This window comes from Diuraphis noxia, unplaced genomic scaffold, assembly GCF_037042655.1.
Source record: "Diuraphis noxia isolate RWA-SAM2 unplaced genomic scaffold, SU_Dnox_SAM2 contig0002, whole genome shotgun sequence".
NCBI lineage: Eukaryota > Metazoa > Arthropoda > Insecta > Hemiptera > Aphididae > Diuraphis > Diuraphis noxia.
Window position 1 is genome coordinate 38,516,416 of NW_028301712.1, and position 20,140 is coordinate 38,536,555.

At 30.0% G+C, this 20,140-nt stretch overlaps 3 protein-coding genes across 5 annotated transcripts; 2 read left to right on the forward strand and 1 right to left on the reverse strand.

Annotated features, from left to right (window-relative positions):
- The first annotated feature begins 92 nt into the window (after window positions 1–92).
- Hmbs (porphobilinogen deaminase-like protein l(3)02640) lies at window positions 93–5,092 on the forward strand. The gene is made up of 4 exons (XM_015509683.2): window positions 93–250; window positions 315–813; window positions 3,832–4,163; window positions 4,351–5,092. Exons 2-4 carry the CDS (start codon window positions 420–422, stop codon window positions 4,756–4,758), a joined length of 1,134 nt encoding a protein of 377 aa, XP_015365169.1. The 5' UTR covers window positions 93–250; window positions 315–419; the 3' UTR covers window positions 4,759–5,092.
- Window positions 5,093–7,765: 2,673 nt separating this feature from the next.
- Window positions 7,766–10,134, reverse strand: RpL30 (ribosomal protein L30). The gene is made up of 3 exons (XM_015509667.2): window positions 9,958–10,134; window positions 8,259–8,404; window positions 7,766–7,992 (listed from the first exon to the last, which is right to left on the reverse strand). The coding sequence occupies exons 1-3, from the start codon at window positions 9,976–9,978 to the stop codon at window positions 7,812–7,814; spliced, it is 348 nt and encodes a 115-aa protein (XP_015365153.1). The 5' UTR covers window positions 9,979–10,134; the 3' UTR covers window positions 7,766–7,811.
- A 5,925-nt stretch (window positions 10,135–16,059) lies between these two features.
- Window positions 16,060–19,206, forward strand: Ythdf (YTH domain-containing family protein). Of its 3 annotated transcripts, none has more exons than XM_015509680.2 (6): window positions 16,060–16,456; window positions 16,544–16,568; window positions 16,676–16,758; window positions 17,011–18,137; window positions 18,200–18,530; window positions 18,599–19,206. In XM_015509680.2, the coding sequence occupies exons 1-6, from the start codon at window positions 16,409–16,411 to the stop codon at window positions 18,923–18,925; spliced, it is 1,941 nt and encodes a 646-aa protein (XP_015365166.1). In that variant the 5' UTR covers window positions 16,060–16,408; the 3' UTR covers window positions 18,926–19,206. The 3 variants fall into 3 exon arrangements, with proteins under 3 accessions (XP_015365166.1, XP_015365167.1, XP_015365168.1); XM_015509681.2 differs by having other exon boundaries at window positions 16,060–16,432; XM_015509682.2 differs by having other exon boundaries at window positions 16,062–16,460.
- The last annotated feature ends 934 nt before the right edge of the window (window positions 19,207–20,140 follow it).

A 20,140-nucleotide genomic window follows, 5' to 3' on the forward strand; every position in this document is an offset into this window, starting at 1 on the left:
TAAACCACGGTAACATATGTGGACGCAGTGTAGCCAATGGAAATTGTTATCTCTTGCATTACCGTTTCAACACTGATAACGGTGGCATTGATAAAGTAATCACCTTTCAAAAATTCCCCCTTTCGCTTATCCTTTCTAAAAACTTAAGCACCATTGGATTACTATTCAATTACGCAATACAAGCACTTATTTGGCCTTACTCGCCTTAGTAATGCCATTCACCAACGAAAGTCATTAAAACAGACTAATGGTAAGTACAATAGATATAATTGTATGTAAATTTGTTTATAACTAATAGTATAATACATTTTCAGGCACCATAATGGTCTAGAATTTGGTATTCATATATTTAGTCTTGGTAAATCTATTGCAGTGACAATAATTTATCTAATTAATTTTCAACTAAATATTTATTGATCATGGATAGAAACAACCGTAAGACGATCCGTGTAGGTTCACGTAAAAGTGAATTAGCATTAATCCAAACCAAATTTGTGATCGGCCAGTTAAAAGAATTACATCCAGAAATAGAATTTGAAATTGTCTCCATGACTACAATGGGAGACAGAGTCCTAGATAAACCTTTACCAAAAATTGGAGAGAAAAGTTTGTTCACTAAGGATCTTGAAGTTGCTCTACTTAGTGGTACTGTTGATTTCATTGTACATTCATTGAAGGATTTACCAACTGTGATGGAAATTGGAACAACAATTGGTGCTGTATTAAAACGAGATGATCCAAGAGATGCTCTAGTACTTCGAGAGGATTGTAATGAATATCAACTGGACTCATTACCTTCAAAGAGCTTTATTGGTAAGTATCAAATAATTATTTGTAATACCTGTATGAAATACATACAATATGTTATAATGTTGATGTCTGTAGGTATACACACACATTATGCCGAATAGTAATTATACCAACTTCAACATCTACTTGTTATTACTTCAATATTTCAAAAAACAGAATAGGTTACATTACATTTAGGCTGAAAAGCCTAATAGGTTATACTAAGATGGTTTATTATTTCAATTATCCATATTTTATTGATCTTTCAATATTGCTCCAAAAATATCATACTATTATTTTAAATTGATTAAAAAATCAAAATACTAGAACTTATAGTTCTCCATGTTTTATAAATATGCTGAGAATATTCATCATCTCTCCTGAATATCAGTCCCCATATGTTTTTCTGATATTTGTTATTAAAAAGTATGTACCTGGTGATTTATGAATAAATTATATAGTTTGTTTATATAGGTTTACATTTCATTAGTCAGTGTGTTAATGTATACAATTATAATTTGTTTTATCAATACTAATTTGAATATTAATTATATAGGTACCTAGGTACTTTTATACTTTTATGTACTTAATGTTTAATGGATATACAATTGTATGTTCTATTTAATCTATTATTGTATGTAAGATAAGACTTCTGAATATACAATTTAATTTAATTTGTTTAGTAATTGGAATGATTGTAATAAGCAAGCATGTATTTAAAATGCAATTGTTTAAATAATACCTATGCTTAATACATTCTGAAACAACAAAAATTTATCAATATTTAAAGTGTATACCAGGTATTTGATTAACAAAACTAATAAAACTTATATACAGATTGGTTCATGGGTATGCTCAATCCTCCACCACATTTTTCCTCTAATAATTAATTTATTGAAATATTTGTTTGCACTACTTAAAGAGTGTGATGGTGTGAAATTGTTTTATAGCCAAATAAAATTATTTTTCTTTAATAAAAATTGCTTTTTTCTACTGTAAATTATAAGGTGGATATTTTTCCTGCAAATGTTGATGTACCTACTTAATTCAAAATTTGAATGAATAGTTTCTCAGTTATTACTTATTGAAATTTATGGCTATAATCCCTCCCTACACCTTACAAATCCATTATTATGGACCTTTAATCCTTAGAATACAAACTACTTCAAAAATTTCTTGTTAAAATTTGATTTTGATACTTCAACATTTTCAGAAATATCTGTTAAATAATTAATAGAAAAAAAGGGGATTTTCATTTGAAAAACAAAAATTCGAATCGCAGGATACTCCTTAATAGTACAAAACATCTTAATAATATTAATATGCTCTTAAAGTATATTTAAAATTTTCAAAAATCAGGTTTTTAATAGCTCCATTATTGGAAATTATGAGGCGAGCATGCTTGGTGAATCATCTTGTATCCCCAACCTCTTAAAAATTTAGGTATGTTCACAGATTATATGTAAATTGTTATACGTTTTGCTGTTAATAATATATTTATTATGTAATATGTCCTGATGACTAATCACAATCAAAAGTATTTAAATTATAGATTATAGACAAATCATTTATCATAATTTTTTTTTTTTTTTTTTATCATTGTCAAAACAAGTAAACTGAATTTTAATGTGGTAAGGATAAAATTTTGTAGTACATGGTTCTACATTTTTTTTTTTGCATATCTCTTGATGTGTATTATGCTCCACTAATAACTAAACTTTAAAAAATTATAAATCAATCAAATATGATCATTTTTTCTCATAGGTATAATAAACTTATATTTAAGTAAATTAAAAATATAATTGAATTTCACACTAAAATAGCTTTTCTTTACCGGTTGAAAACCTCACATAATCAATATATTTAATATTTAGTATCTACTAGAGTTTGTTAATAGTTATGGCGTAATAACTGATTACAGATTAAAAATTGCCATTGTTTTAAGAGGACGTGATACCCGCATGTGTTGTCTCAGTCTTACAAGTGCGTAACATAGCAAATTTTACGCTCAACAGATCACATTTTGCTTTGTTAGTTTAAAACTTAGAGTGAATTGACCTATCATAAAATTTAAAAGTTAGAATATTATTTAGACGACTTCATGGGCTTTTTACTATATTTTAATTTTGAAGCGAGTTATTAGTATTTTAAAATTGTAAATTTTTTGTACATCTTAAAAAACTTATAACTCACTTCAAAATTAAAATATAGTAAAACGCCCATGAAGTCGTCCAAATAATATTCTAACTTTTAAATTTTATGAGAGGTCAATTCACTCTAACTTTTAACCTAACAGAACAAAGCGTGATCTGCTGATGGTGAAATTTGCTATATTATTAGGCTTGCCATTTGTCCCGGTTTGACCGGGACTGTCTTGGTTTTAACAGCATGTCCTGGTGTCCCAGTTTATGGAAGACAAGAGAAAATAACTTTAATATTATTTTGTTTAATAATAAAACAGAAAATAATGTTATACATAGAATTTGGGTTTAACTTGTTAAGAATTTTATTTAAAAATTAAAAGTAACACACTGTTAAAACAATTCATTCAACTGAAAAGTATGAACATTAGGTTATTACTAAGGCTGGGATTTTAATTCCCTCAAAACCTGCGAAAAATGTTCTAAAAAAAATGCTTTTATGACCTAAAAACTCTAAATAATGCCCTAAAAAACCCCGAAAAATGCTCTATAAAAAGGGCAATAAATCTACAATTTTTTTATTTTTAATAATTTTAGTATAAATTACAATAAAAAGTTACTCAAACCTTGTCCGATAATATAATACGAATTAGGAGTACCTACTTATAGTCTGTTATATTTATTTAAAAACCGTGTTGGTGTAAAAATCTTAAAATCTTAAAATAAAATGTGATTTTATTGGCACTGTTGATATTAAAGAAAACAACCTTTTTTAGAGCAAAGTTAGAGAACTATCATTTCTACATAATTTAGACATTATTTTATAATAGTCATCATCAAATTAGTCGCTGGAAAGGCTGCATGCAATAATATTTAGGTATTATTTATATTTTGATTTTAGGAACTAGTTCTTTAAGACGTACAGCTCAGTTGAAAAGAAAATTTCCTAATCTTCAAGTGTCCGATGTACGTGGAAATTTGAACACAAGATTGAAGAAATTGGATATTAGCCAATCTACTAGTGATAACACAAATACAAATTATAGTGGCATAATTTTAGCGTTGGCTGGTATTCAAAGGATGGGGTGGGAAAAACGTGTGTCCCAAATAATTGATTCGGATGTTATGCTTTATGCTGTCGGACAAGGAGCTTTAGCAGTCGAGTGTCGTTTAGGAGACGATTATATTTTAGAAATGCTGGAACCATTGCATCACTATGAAACAGTTTTACAAGTAATATATTTAACTATTATTAAAAATTGAAAGATGTTATATTTCATAATTTAATGTCATATATTTATAATGATTTAACTGCTAAAATAATATTATTTGTACCAATAGCTTAGTTTTTCAAAGACAATGATATGTCATTGAATTCAAATTTAACATGTTTTCAATACATTGTTGTATTTGCCTTTAGGTTGTTGCAGAAAGAGGTTTCCTTACACGATTAGGCGGAGGATGCAGTGCACCTGTTGGTATAAGGTCTACTGTTTGTTTAACAAAAAATGCTATGTCTTTGGATGGTGCTGTGTGGAGCCTTGATGGTGCAGAAGAATTACAGTGTTCATCTTCTGCAGAGTTGGCAGATAAAAAAGTTATACAGAGCCATATTGATCAATACAGAAGTGAAGATGGAGAACCACCAAAGAAATGTCCATACAAACAACCTAGACAATTTGTAGGTGTTACACCAGGGAAAATTAGTTATTTAGATTTGGATATAGCATTAAAATTGGGTACAGATCTAGCAGAGAATTTAATAACTAAGGGTGCTCTTGATATAATGAATGTGGCTAAAGAAATAATTCATTCTACCGTCAAATAATTGTACATGACCGAATTTATTATGATATATTAATCATTCTCAGGGGGTTGTTATGTTTGGTTTTGGTGATTTATGTTAACCCTTGTTATTTATTATGTTTTCCTTATTTTTTCTTTGAATGACTACCCCTTGTTGAATTCTTATGCTACTATAATTGTTGTTAGTAATATATAAATATTTACAATTAGTTACCCATTAAAAATATTTTTTCGTGTTATCATCTCTACAAGACCCAAGAGATGGAAAACAACTTTCCCTAATGGTCAACAAACATGCTAGTGTAAGGAAATGAATACTACTTTGTTTAATAAAGCAATATCATTTGTAAAAAATATATATGTACTAAATTGTTTATTATTTTAAAATACCATATAATTTAGGAAAAATAAAATCTAATTGGAAAATTATCTACAAGGAAGTATTTACGTTTGTGTAAACTCAGTAGTCAACAATAGATTAAACGAGTGTTATAACCCATGACTAAATATGAATGTTGACAAGAATAAAGGGACAAATGTTTGATTCTTTTTTAACAATTTTAAATCCACATATACTCGTTTTAATAGTTACGTAGATACGATACTATATAGAGCTGTAACTAGGTACTGGCAAGAAGGCATTTGCCTAGGGTCATAGGCGTGCGCACGGGTGCAGCGAATGCTGCTCTCGCTGCAGCCTGACAATTTATATTGGATTTAGTGGGCTGGTAAAAAAATATATGGAATGATATTATAATATAGAACGAATAATTTCAAACATATTATTGAGTTTATAATTTAAAAATATAATATATGTTTAGCGTTATTCAAATGAAAAATAATAATATTATTTTATAAATTCAAGTCTAAAAATAAATGGGTAATATTGGAGAAATTCGACGTACACTAGATTACAAACACTGCAGAAACAACAACAGTCAACAATGACAATTGCGCATTAACCATCCAACCAGTGCAGCGAATTCGGGGGGGGGGGGGAACCCCGATTTTTATTAAGGAAATAAGTAGGCTGCTTATTGTTCATTAGGGCCGGTTAAAAATGTATGCTGCACCCGACACAAAATCCTGCGCACGCCTATACCTAGAGTGCAATTTCATCAAGCGAAATCCTCAATTCAAATACAATGATAATTTACAAAAATCAGAAAATCTGTCATTAATTTTTGACGTAATTTGGATGAGGGGGCACAAATTTGGTTTTCTGCAGGAGCGAAGAGTTATAAAAGTTACTGGTTCTTGCTAAAGCCCTGCACATAATCTGTTACAATTTATTTTTTACTGACATTTTAAGCACAACAATTTAATTTGAATATAAATAGGTCAAAACATTCTAAGTTATAGACTTTCTGAAAACAATACCTTTGACTGTGTGTAATTTTTAGTGACACATTTTATATCATACAGGACATAGGTGTACATAATAAACTATAACAGATGTATTATACAAAATAATATAATAAATATTTATAAATTATATTATTGTATAAAAGTTTAAAGGTCTATGGGTGTACCTAACTGACAAATCAGCATCAGTCAGTGTACATCACTACAGATTGGCCTACCGGGCATTTCCTGGTGGGCCCCCCTTTAATATCATATATTATTTAAAAAAATTCATGTGGAGGCCCCGTTTTAAAATTTTCCGGTAGGCCAAAAATGACCTATCCACCCATGTCACTACATTATAACAGCTAACATCAAGCACTCACAGTGGCTTCCCTAGACCCTTTTATAGGGGGGGGGGGGCGAACTACATACATTACCTATATATATGAAAATACACCAATTACTAGGTGTTTTACCTGATTTAACTCGGGGTTTTAATGTCATTAGGGCATCTGACATAGGCATAGTTATAGATACAAAAAACAAAGTTTAATTAACAGTCACAGTATTAAAATATTTGTGTACATATTAAATTAATTAAATTTAAATTAATGAAAATTAACACACAAAATAAATATTATTTTAAATGTATAGTAAAAAAGCAACAAAAAAAATGTACAAATCAAAGAATAAAATCGGTTCTGTATTTAGATTTAGCAAAGCGATTAATTATACTATCAATATCTAAAGGCACATTGCTATGAATATTCATAAGTGCCAAACCAGTTAAATGTGCTTGACTCATTTGGTTTCTCAGCCAAGTTTTCAATCTAATAAGCATAGAAAAGCAACAAAATATTTATAAAGCTAAAAGCAAAAACAATGCATTAAGAAGCAATAGATTAAATTTTTAACAAATTATGCGTGTAAAAACATTAAAGTTTAGTTTAGTATAAGCAAATCTATCAAATATAAAAAAAATTTTGAAATAAATAAATTTTTTACACTATATTGAAATTAAGCTTTTCACCTGTTTGAAGTCTAATTTAAAAATACATTTCTTTTGAATGAAATACACAAATTACTGATCATAGTATGAAGAACATTGCCAAGTCTAATAATTTGAAAATGAGTTTTCAGATTTTGTTAAAAAATGAATGATAGTATAATGTATTTTAAATATTTTCTGAATTAAAATGAAGAAAAACAAATTTTTCAAACTGTTAACAATAATCATCAACAATTTAAATATGTTTAATTTAAGACACACATTGATAATTTAGTTAAAAGTTGATAATTGATTTAATAAATATTTACAATAATAAAAGAAAACCTAATATATATTGTACAAACAAATCTCCTCACGATGCAGTAATATTCATTGGTACTATTGGGCTTAATTCTTCAAAATAAAAAGACTTCTATATCTTAAATAAATTAGAGATATGTCATACCCTTAAATTTAATAATAGGCAAAATCATTTAAAAAGTTTAATATTTAAACTAACAAAATTAAATGATAATATGATGTTGAACAATTGCAAGATTGGGTGAGACGTTTTCATGATGATTTAATATCACCTATAACAACACAAAATCAATTCTCTTGAACGTAATGTGTATGTTTCTAAGATGAAAACAACCAAAAGAGTCATTCTTATAACTATAACAATACAAATAAATACTGATCCTGAGAAATAATATTTATTTAATCAAAATATACAGTAATTATTGGTTGGCTTGGTCAGTAGGGATAGTTTTGATGATATCTGAATCGCCTGGATCGGTGATTGATAACGTGGCAACCCTGAAGTATTTACCACATGCAGTACCTAATTCAATGTTGTTGCCCGAATATTGGAAAACATCAGTCTTGGACAACATGGCATAGTACTCAATCTCTGATACTCTGAGGAACAAAATAAAAAAGGATTAAATATATTTTAAGAAACATAATGATATAGGTGATTGATTATACCTGGTTTACCTCTTTTTTTTTTATAGGTTTCAACCACCTATATATTACTTAAGCATTCAATAATAACCTAACCAGTTATACAGAAATAAAAGAAAATCATGGTTTAACCTGAGACTACTCCATAGGTAAACCCCAAAAATCGGAAATTGTATGTTTAAAACCATGAAAAACAGGGGTTTCCTACTTCTCAGTCTCACCTTAATGGAGATGTATTGTTAGCAATGATGACCAGCTTGGATTTTCCTTGTCTTAGGGTTTTCAATGATTGCTTCAGGCCAAGGACACATTTTCCGGACTTCATGACAAGAGCCAACTTGGTGTTGATGCTTTCTAAAGCTTTTTTCTAAAAATAATAATAAATTATGATCTAATTAACATATTGAAAACAACAATAGGTATTATTCTTTAGAGAATTAAATGCACTAACTACTACTTATCAAAAACATTATTACCCAACATATAAATGATTATTGAATTCATATTTATAAATATACTTCAAAGGATAACTTTAATAGACCATCTTGGTTAAATTTAGCTTACAGCCAAATTTTTTTAGATTTATTTTTATATATATCACTAATGATTAGAATTTAAGCTATTGTAGAACAATTTGTTTGAACACATTATAAAAAAGGTACTTTTCTGTTATCCCTACTACTGCTTGATGCTGCGACTATCACTTAACATTTATTTTTAATCGTTTAATTGATAATTTTGATGACTTTTTGTTTTATATTATTATAACTTTCCACTGCTGCGATAATTTTAGGATTTGTAATTGGACGTTTTGTGATTATTTTATGTTTTATACACGATTTAAGTTAGTACTATCTTAAATTGTGGTTTTATACTATAACTCTCCACTGCTGTGATAATTTATGTGATTGCTAATAATAAACGTTATACTAATATACATTATTACATAAATGGCAATTCATGATGTGTATTATGTATTAAAATGCGGAACTATCTGGATAGTACTTTAGAAGTCAAAATAACAATTGAGTAGTCGCGGCATCGGTGAGGTAGTCTAGATAACAGAATTGAGAGTAACAGTAGTAGGGATAACAGAAAAGTACCTAAAAAAATATGTACAATGCATTAAGGTAAGAGATATTTTTGTAAAATGTATGTTAAAGTAATAAATGGTATTTTTATATTTTTTTATGCATTGTACACACATGATTAATTACCACCTTATTGATTGGCAGGTAAAATGATTCTTAGGTATTTAAAATAATATTATATACATCAAAATAATTAAAAATAACTAAATGTACATATGGTAATAATAACTTAAAATAATGGTGCACCTAAGACAAAATCTAAGCAAAATACTAAAAAATTAAATTAAATTTGAGCAATGCACTTGTGGACTACATAATATTTTAATGACTTTATAAATTTATAACAATTCCGTTTAGTCCAACTCATTCTATAATACTGGTTTATTATCCATGATAAATACGTCTGAAATTATTGAGGGTGCTTACCTACTTAATATATTGAAATTGAGAAAATGCTTTAGAAGTTTGTATCATAAACGATACTTAAAATTACAAACCTAACGGCTTTATATTATCAAATCTAAAATAAATATGTAAAGTGCTAACGAAAAATTTACTTTAGTTTGTTTTAGAGTACCTACCTACCTATATGAAATATTAAGATTACGCAGGTATTCTCGAAAAAAAGAATTGTGTTCAACCGTCATAAAAACCAAAAGTGCATTGTTGAATAAATGATCAAATAAGGAACCTCAAATGATATAAATTAATCCCAAAACCTTTTCATTACCAACAGCGGTGCAACGATAACACGTGGTTTATCGCATAGCATCGCAGAACAAAATTACAAGCATAAAGTGGTCGTATGAACATGTATTAAAAAACGTACCTGTTTCTTTCCAGCGGCCATCTTTTCTAGTCGAGTTTAGTGAAAACAGAGATGTGTCGTACGCGAACGAACGGATCAAAATGAACGGGTCACAGTTATTTTCTATGTCTACGGAACGGGTCAAACCTCAAAACTTGTGAACGAAACAATCCGGATCGTGAAGTAATAAAAAGTCGTTCTTTCGTTCATTCGTTCAATTTCGTTCTTGTTCGGATTGCATTGCTACCAACTCAAAATTCTTAATAATGACCGTATTACATGTTCAATAATATTTCGTTCCAATAGACATTTGTTCCAAAAACTTTTGTCCCAAAAACTTATTGGAACAAATTTAATTTGATAAAGAGAATATTGGAACAAATGTTTTTGTAGCATATACTATCCTATGGAACAAATATCATTGGAATAATTGGTTATAGGATTAATTCAACTAAATATATAAGAACAGCAGGCTGCTGCTAATATGGTTTGCAAAAAAATTCAGAGTGATAAGCAGTTGTCCGAAAGTTAATAAGAGTGGTTAGGTACGATGGTTACCTTTTGGTTACAGTGTGACCAACTTGAGGTGGCGTTGCACAGCAAGTCGAGGGATATTTTCGATTTGCGGAGCGTAGCAATGGCGCCGAGGAGCGTAGCGACGAGTGCCGCTAGCATGGCATCACTGACATGCATCACTCTAAATTATTTCGTATTGGTGTCACTGCTGGATCTCTGGTATATGTAAATAGTTGGTACGTCTAGTGGTATATACTTCCTTATCATTTTTCGGACAACTTACTGCCCTCAACTCAAAAGTTCATCGGAACATAATGTAAATGTGAAAATATATAATTGGATGAAATTTATATGGAACAAATGTCTTTCGATAAATAGGTATTGGAACAAAAGTAAAATTTGGAAATTAATATGATTGGAATAAGTTGACTAGGAACAAAAAATTGTGGAACAAAAGGTAGTGATCCATCCGAACTCATTATTTACTCATTAGGTAATCGGTTATCACATTTCACTCTATGATATTTTCAAACCGCGATTTAGTTTATCTATAGTCTTATCCGTGATCACAAAAACAATTATGATAATTGATTATATATCAAATGAAGTATATTTAATTTGATCTATGTCAATCTTAGTATTTTAATATTTTAAATATTTAGTTGGTAAACTCAGCATCATTTTAATGATCAATATACCAACATCCAAGTTCTTACATTATACCATTGATTGTAAATATTATAAATCAATTGTATTTATAATCAATCATTATAGTAATTTTTCACTTATTTTACCTTTTTTTGAATTTAAATACTAACATTAATTCAACGTATTACAACAATAAATGGAGTTGACTATATATATATTCCATTTTTGATAGATAACTTATTTTTAATTTTTTTTACCGTGTAGGTACCTATATTTAATTTTTATATGCAAACATACTTAAATTAATATTCAAGTATGGATTTGTATATTATTTACTTATATTAGTATGAGTGTACTACAGTACTTATTTTCCGGGTAACACAACAATATAAAAATAATTATAGATTTATTGACATAAATTTTTACAAAATTCTTTATTCAGCTAAACAATGTAATCCCACAAAAAAACAACACGAGAAAGCATAATTTATTATTTAATAAAAAGACTTCTAGTGAGCAGTTAAAAAACATTTGAACCTCTTTATTCTCATAACTAGATAATATTCAATTAATTCAATAACCATTTCAAAATTTGATTATGAGTTATGACTATTATCACGAAACATTTAAAATCAATAAAATATTCCAATTCGTTCAAGTTTACTAAAATATGAACGCGATGATACCTATGATATTATGACTGATATGACTAGATCTTTATTTTACACAATAGTCACTAATTTTATAATACGTTCGTCGGGGGACGAGGTGGCCGAGTGGTCTACCGCGTCGGCTGTGGCTCACAAGAAGGAACAAGGATGACGTCGACGATTAATCTTTTGATGGTTTAGTAGTTTCCAACGTTGCCGACTGTAGCGCGACGGGCGGCCGTTATGTTATCATAATTTAACCTTAATATTAATATTAATGGACCATGGTTTAAAACCAAGCACTGGTAAAAGACGCAGTATGACCAAATAAAATCGGAGAAAATGGTACTCGGTTAATTGACGCCCGCCAAGAAAAGTATTTTGTTCTCTCGCCACTTAAGTTTAGATGATATCTGATGCCCGCAACTTATATCACTCGTATTTTTGATATTGTATATTTGTATTCATCATACTCATACTAGTCATACTTAATATTTTAAACTTCATATTTAATACATTTAAATTTTATGTCCATTAATTTAATAAAAAAATAATAATAAATACATAAATACAAAAATACTAAGGTTTTTTTTTATTATTGAAACTTAGTTATACAATTAGTCTAGATAATTAGTTACAAAGCGATTTTATATAAGAAGTCTAGAATTTAAAATGATTTCGAATATTTCGATAGTTGAAGGCAAGATGTGTTTGGGATGTGAGTATGTGCGATGGTGGTAAAAAGACGTCGGCACTCAGCCGATTAGGCGGGACAGTAGAAAAGCATATATGGTTGAAATCTGCACAGTTGGCTGGAGCCTATAGAGTGTGATCAAAGATCAAACACACAGAGAAGCGAGTCGCTTAGGGATAATTTTAAAAAATGAGAAGAAAGAATAGGGAGTCAGAGCACACCGAGGTATTTCAGTATTTTAATTCGGTTTTACCATCGCAGATTTTACGTTACAACTGTTTTTAAATCGTCTAATCTATACGACGCAGGGGCGGACTGGCCAGATGTGCTAGTGTGCCGTAGCACACAGGGCCGGCTCAATATATGGGCCGCCGGGCCGCTAGGGGCTCATGAACATCAATTGATAATATTAGTATATTAATAAATATATTTTTAAATTTTAAATACCAAACAGTTTAAGACTACCTACTGCTATCGGTTGCCGGCTATTAAAACGATACAGTAATAACTAATAAGTTAATTTTTCGTAGATTAAATCTATTCTGTGGTCGAACTAGCGGTAGCTTATAATAATATAATGTACATTGTATCCAGGCTCTGATTTACGCATGTGCAGGCGGTGCACTAGCACAGGGTCCCCAAATTTAAAGGGCCCCTTCCCATTCCATACTTTGCTATCATAAATAAAAGATATTTTTAATAAGTAATAACTAATAAAATGTCTATTATAATTAAATAAATAGATTGAACTTTTTATTGTTAAATATGTACATATAATTTTTTTTTTTTTTTTTGTTAAAAAATGACCCCAAAGTTTATAGTGCACCAACCCACCAAATATGCATTTGTATGCAAAATTAAAATTGTTCTACGGATTCAATAAAGTCTGAATCGCTGACATTTCAAACCATTTTATAAGTGCATGCAGTGACGTGCGCAGGAATTTGGTATGGGGGGGATGTCATAAATAAAAATGTATTATTTTCAATATTTGTTATTTAATATTATATATATAATAGTCGTTAGAAGACTAAAAAAAGCCCATGGGGGGATATATCCCACATCATCCCCCCCTGCGCACGCCACTGAGTGCATGTGCTTAGTATCACCATGCAAATGCATAAAATTCGTCTCTAGTTATGACTCTAGCCTATAATTAGGTATTTAGGTAGATACTAATCATGGATTTAGAAATTAGTGAAGCTTTCGAATCAAAAATTGATTTCGTAGTGTGCAAACAAGTTATCTTTTTGTGTTTATGCACAATCCAGTACGGCAGTATCGCCTAATACATTTGATAAATAAATACCCGAAAAAGTATGAAGGTATTATAAATATCTTATTCATAGAGGATAGTATAAACGGGTAGTGCCGGCCCCGACGGCCGACAGTATAGAATACTGGGCCGTTCACCTCCCAGTCCGCCCCTGATACGACGTCTATGTAATTTTACTGCGTCCCCCACAAGACGGATTAAAAACGGCTGTTTAGATGATGATGAAAAAACTGAGGCGGTAAAACCATTTGAACTTTATACCGTGAAAATACCGTAGTATAGGTCCTAATAACTACTTATTTTTAAGTTTTGTCAGAGCCTCGTTTAACGAGGGGCAATTGCCCCAAGGCGGAAAATATTATGATGTTTGATGGAGCTTCAAATTTTTGAGGATTGATATAAAATAAAAAATATATAATTATAATTATAATTTTCTTAAAGGCGGTAAGTAGGGTTGCCACCTTTGAAAGATTGCAGACCCGTAGACGAAATAGGCTAATAAGCAAAATAAAAAGGTAAATAAAATTATACTATATTATAATACCTATGCGTATAACAGATAAAGATTAAAATATGTATAATTAATAAAAGGTAGAATTTGAAAAAAAAGTTAATTTAATCACATATTTTATTAGATGTTGAAAAGTACAAAATATGTTTATTTAAGTTTAAAATCGTTACTTTACATATTTTTAAATTTTTAATATTAGAACATATTAGACAAAATTAGAACTAATATTATTACGATTACCTGGAGAATAATTCACTGAACCCGTAGGCCGTAACCCAACTAGCCTGTAGATTTATTTGTAAAACCGGAGTATCCGGGTGAAACCCCGAGAGGTGGTAACCCTAGCGGCAACGTAGCTTAACACGGTACAGACTGTAGAGTACTGTAAATTGATATTATAATAAATTAATAATAGTGTAATTCCAACACTTCACTTACATACCAATTATCGGCTACCACAAACTAAGATCTCAGTGACTCCGGACTCGGTCTGAGCCCAGCTAGCCAACGCCCAACAAGCCAACTGCTACAGCCGCTACAGGCCTACAGCTAAAAATCTAAAATCAATTTATTCATTATATTTATCTTAGTACACAAGAATAACATTTTAATGTAATTTGCATCCATCGACTTAAATATTTTCAGTATTAAGAGGACGTCAATACGTTATACAGGTTTAATCTATTCTGTAGTGGTTATTACCCGCATGAGTTGTCTCCGTCTTACAAGTGCATAACATAACAAATTTTACGCTCAGCAGATTGTTTAGCTCCGTAAGTTTAAAATTTAGAGTGAATTATAAACATATAAACTAGTTTATATATTTTAAAATACTCATGACTCGCTTTAAAATAAAAATATAATGAAAAGCCTACGAGATGCCCTCGATAATAATGTTACCATTAATTTTTGTAAGAGGTCAATTTACTCTAAATTTTACTAACGGAGCTATACGTGATTTGCTAAGCATAAAATTTGCCATGTTACACGTTTGTAAGACGGAGGCAAGTGAGGCAACATAATATGCGGGTGTAGCCGTGTAGCGTCCTCTTAAGATAGAAAATACTTTGGAGGGCTAAACTCCCCTCAATTTGCACCTACAGAGGTATGAATAACTTAAAAACGTAATATATTACAAGGTTCGTCATAAGTTATTATTCCTCATAAAGTCATAAGTCATAATTCATAAGCTATTTAAAAATATTAACAATACATATCACATAATATGCATAATTATTTATCAAAAGCTTTTTAAGTTCAAATTTTAACAAAACCACAATTTATTTGTAGGTAGTTAAAATATTTATAAAATAATTAATTTGCATAGCTAATGCTGGAATATTGAATACAAGGTATTTTATATTAGCAATCAATAATCATACTTTTTCTAAAAAATTTCTGATAATTTTAAGAAAAATTGTGTTCACTGTAACTGTAGTACTGTAGATATATAAATACAGTGTTTTTCAAAAATTAATTCAAAATTTAACCAACCTAAATATATTATATTATAGTTATATTGGCTAGATATATGATAGTTGACAACAGAAGAAATTTGATAAACATTTTTTAAAATAATAATTATACGTGCAATGTGGGGGAGGGGTTGAGCTTGGCGCTTCAGCCCATTTGTCCCTTTCTCCTTGCATACATCAGTAAATCACTATATATTATACGGCTGTAATATATAATTTTTAAATTTCATAAGCGCGGGACGCGTGCCTTCACGCACTCTGCCGACGACTTCAACCGCGGCAGTTTTTCTATGACCGCGGTCCACGACCCTCCTCTTCGTTAACCCCCTCTACTTATCAATCTTTCTGTGTGTTTACTATTTTTTTCTGTTTGTTTTTATTGTTTATTTACTGTTTGGTGTTTTCGTCTTATACCATTTCGTATGTATACCACCATTACCACCTATATTGGCATTCGGCTATCTGCGTACTTGCTGCTCCGGTGAATGTTTATGCGTTTTCCGGCTCTCTGTAATCCCGAATCCGCCATTGTTGTGTATATGTTTCACGACTTATTTATTATTATTCGTCAAATGTCTCAGAAGTCTTACGACCTAGTGCACCTTGAGAGTCTGCCGCCGTTCGTGGTGTTGGTCGAATTCGATTGATTGTCGATTACGACAATCACGGTGGTAGTATTTTTACGCTATAGACACGGTCGTAATGTCAGCCGGCGTTTCTGAACAGGTGAAATATAACCATTATTCTTACGTAGGTACTGGCTGTTGCGATTGGTACAATTTATAATATTTCGGTATTATTTTGTATTTATTTGTCATGTTCTATGTACTCGTTCAGCGCGTCAAGGGACAAGAACACCAAGGTAAATATGACAACGACAATAATATTGTAATTTTTGGCTTTCATATATTATACTTCAGCTATGATATGCCAATATCCAGTATTAATTGTTTGTATTTTGAATAATAGTTGATGGAGCAAAAGATCTCAACAAAGTAAAAGAGGCTGCACATTTTGAAACTGTTTGGCATCCACAACTCCAACAACAACCAGTAAGTAATACTGTAATAGTCATTATTGTTATGTACCTACTAGGTGCTACCTAGTAATATAAATACAACTCTAGGTTTATAAGTTATAACTTTTTTGTGTAGCAAAAGTTATCAAAAGTTATTTTATTTTTATCTTAAGCTTAAAATATGTACCTATTTAAAATTCATATATATATATTTTAAACATATATTTGATTTGATAGTGTATTACATTAAACTGAGGATTTTAATTATTTTATTAACATATTTCAGGGTTATAGTAATGTTATGACACCGGAACAGTATTATCAGTATCAAAATCCAGCTCCTTATCAATATCCAACACCTCCGTATAATATGGGTGATCGATCTTGGACAAATGCACCTGAAGCGTTAACTTATGTTGGAGGATATTTACCTACGCCTGAGACTTATAATCAACCCAATGTTTATAATGCTCAGTACAATCATCCTGCCCCTACCCCTGGATACAACTATTATATTGCTCAAAAACCATTTGAAGGATATTATAGAGCTGGAGATCAAATGTATGGAGTTCCAGTAAATGAACAAATAAAATCCATTGAACAAGATGTACAAGCATTAACTGTTAATGATTATAGAGATAATAGTGGTATACAACAAAAAAAAGTATCATCATGGGCAGCTATCCCAAACCAACCAGTGAAATCCATAATGTCATTGACTTCTGTAGCAAAGAAGAAAAGTCCAAGTATACCTCCACAACCTTTAATACCTGGTAAAAATGATGGTCACTGGGAATCAAAGGTTATGGCTAAACCTCCTCCTCCTCCTCCTCTTCCTCCTCCGCCAGTTGTACAGGTTCAAGTCCCCCTTATTCAAGCTCCTGTAGTTGTGGAAACAAAACCTCAAAACTGGAATGATCATAGAAATGTTCCTCCATATAATGCACCTCCTATGGCAGAAATACCAACTCACATACCTCCACCTGATCATATTAGGCATGTACCGCCTCCTACTATGATCATGTCATCGCCACCTCCTTTACAGATTATAAATTCTCCAACAGAAGAAAATACCAAGCGTAAAATAATTGACGAGTTAAAAATGAAAAATCATTATAATCCTGCTGAGTATTCTAATCCACCCGAAGGATCAAGATTTTTTATTATTAAATCTTATTCTGAAGATGATATTCATCGATCAATTAAATATGAGATATGGTGCTCTACAGATCATGGAAATAGACGATTAGATCAAGCATTTAGTTCATCAGATAAAAAAAAAATATTTCTCCTGTACTCAGTAAATGGATCTGGGCATTTTTGTGGAGTAGCAGAAATGATATCAGCTGTTGATTATAATTCTTCTAGTTCAGTATGGTGTCAAGATAAGTGGAAAGGGCAGTTCGGTGTTAGGTAATTTTTAACAATCGTCAATGTTTAATAGATTATGAGATTTAATTTTTAATTCTTTTTAGATGGATATATGTTAAAGATGTGCCAAACAACCAATTAAGACATATTCGTTTAGAAAACAATGAAAATAAACCAGTGACTCATTCTAGAGATACACAAGAGGTTCCTTATAATCAGGGTGTACAAGTATTAAGAATAATACATTCTTATAGACATGAAACTTCGATTTTTGATGACTTCCAACACTATGAAAACTTACAAAAATTAGAGGATAACAAAAAAAGTGCAGCTCATCTTCCTCCATCATCGCATTCTACCATTAAAAAATACAATCATATCGGACCAGTTCAATTTTTAAATGATAGTCGTCCACCACAACAAAACCATTATAAAGTTTGTTTATTTTTTTTCTATATATATATATATTTAAGTGGCTTTTATTTTACTTTTGTTTTATTTAGGACTGGGAAAATAAGCCAAAAGATTCAAAAATTGAAGGTAGGGAAAATTTTTATCAATCGCAGAAATTTGAAAACTTCAGTCATAACCATCGACCTAGAACTGATAATTATAGAGGCCGTAATGACAATAATAGTAAAGAAGACAACTTCAGAGAGCATAACAAAACTCACCGTAGTGATCAAAATAGAAACCGTAATGATCATCATTGTAACTCGGATGAACAATACAGAAGTGGAAATAATTTCAATAGAGGACGTAGAGGTAGAGGTGGACCTTCTGTTTTCGTTAATAGTAACTTGAAACAGACCAATCGTGGTTATGAATAAAACCAATATTGGTGTATTTGTTTTTACCTGGTTAAACTAAAACGGGTTTGTAGAATTGTTCACAGTGTTTAATCCTACGTTCCTAAATTATTTTCATTTTATTTGGAGAAATTGTTTTTATTTTACCTTGATATGTTTGACTATTTTATTCAGCTATATTCATTGTTGACAGTTTTATCAACAGTTAGTAGTGTAGGAGTAATTCGTGTACTCCTATCTTAAATAATTGTAAGTTATGTTTATCAATAATAATTAATAAATAACTATTCAAATTAAATAAATTTAGTTTTTGTACTTAGATGCATAAAATTAATAATTTTATTACAACAGTTTAACTATGCCTTAGTAACAGCAGAACCAATCGAACAATAATTCAGTATCAATAGAAACTATTCTTCTATTCCATTACCTATAAGTTACTAGCAAATTTAATAATTAAATAATTAATCTGGTTATAGCAAGATTAATTATTATAGTAGACATGCATATTGTGCTAAACAGTTCCCACCCGTTCCCGGTTTCAAGAAGAAAAAAAAAAAAAAAGTAGACATAATTTTCCTATCCAAATGGGACATGTTTTTAATAATTACTCATATATTAACTATAAAATGCTTACTCCTTAGTTAATTTAATTTTATGCTAAATTAATATTTATTAAACAGTAAAAAAAAACAAATTAATTATAATATAACTACATTTCAATGGTGTACATTTTATAACTTAAACCTTGTGTAGTAAAAAAATATATTGACATTAAAATTAAATATTGAATGAATGCGGGACTCTTTGATAAAGGGGATGCAAATTTCAAATGCACAATAAACTCTCCTGATGAGAGATGTCTAATCATGATATGATTGATGCAACTTCAAATAAATCCTACTGAGTTACTGTGTCTAAATGGTGATTTTTTTAAATAATTATTTAATTTAATAATTTAATATCCGTTAATAATAAACACAGTACTTTCAGGTTGAAAATGCAAATATAATTATTCAAATATAGAAAAATACCAATCTATTTAGAAGAACAAATTTTGCATGTTTAATTTTGTTATAAAATATTAGTTATTATTTTAATATTTGTTGCTGGATCATGTATCAACAGTTTTTTTTTAAAAGAAGTACAATGTACAAATAACTTAATATCATAATTTTATACTTAATATTTTTTTTTATAGGATGGAGAGACTAAAATTTTTGGAAAAAAAAATTA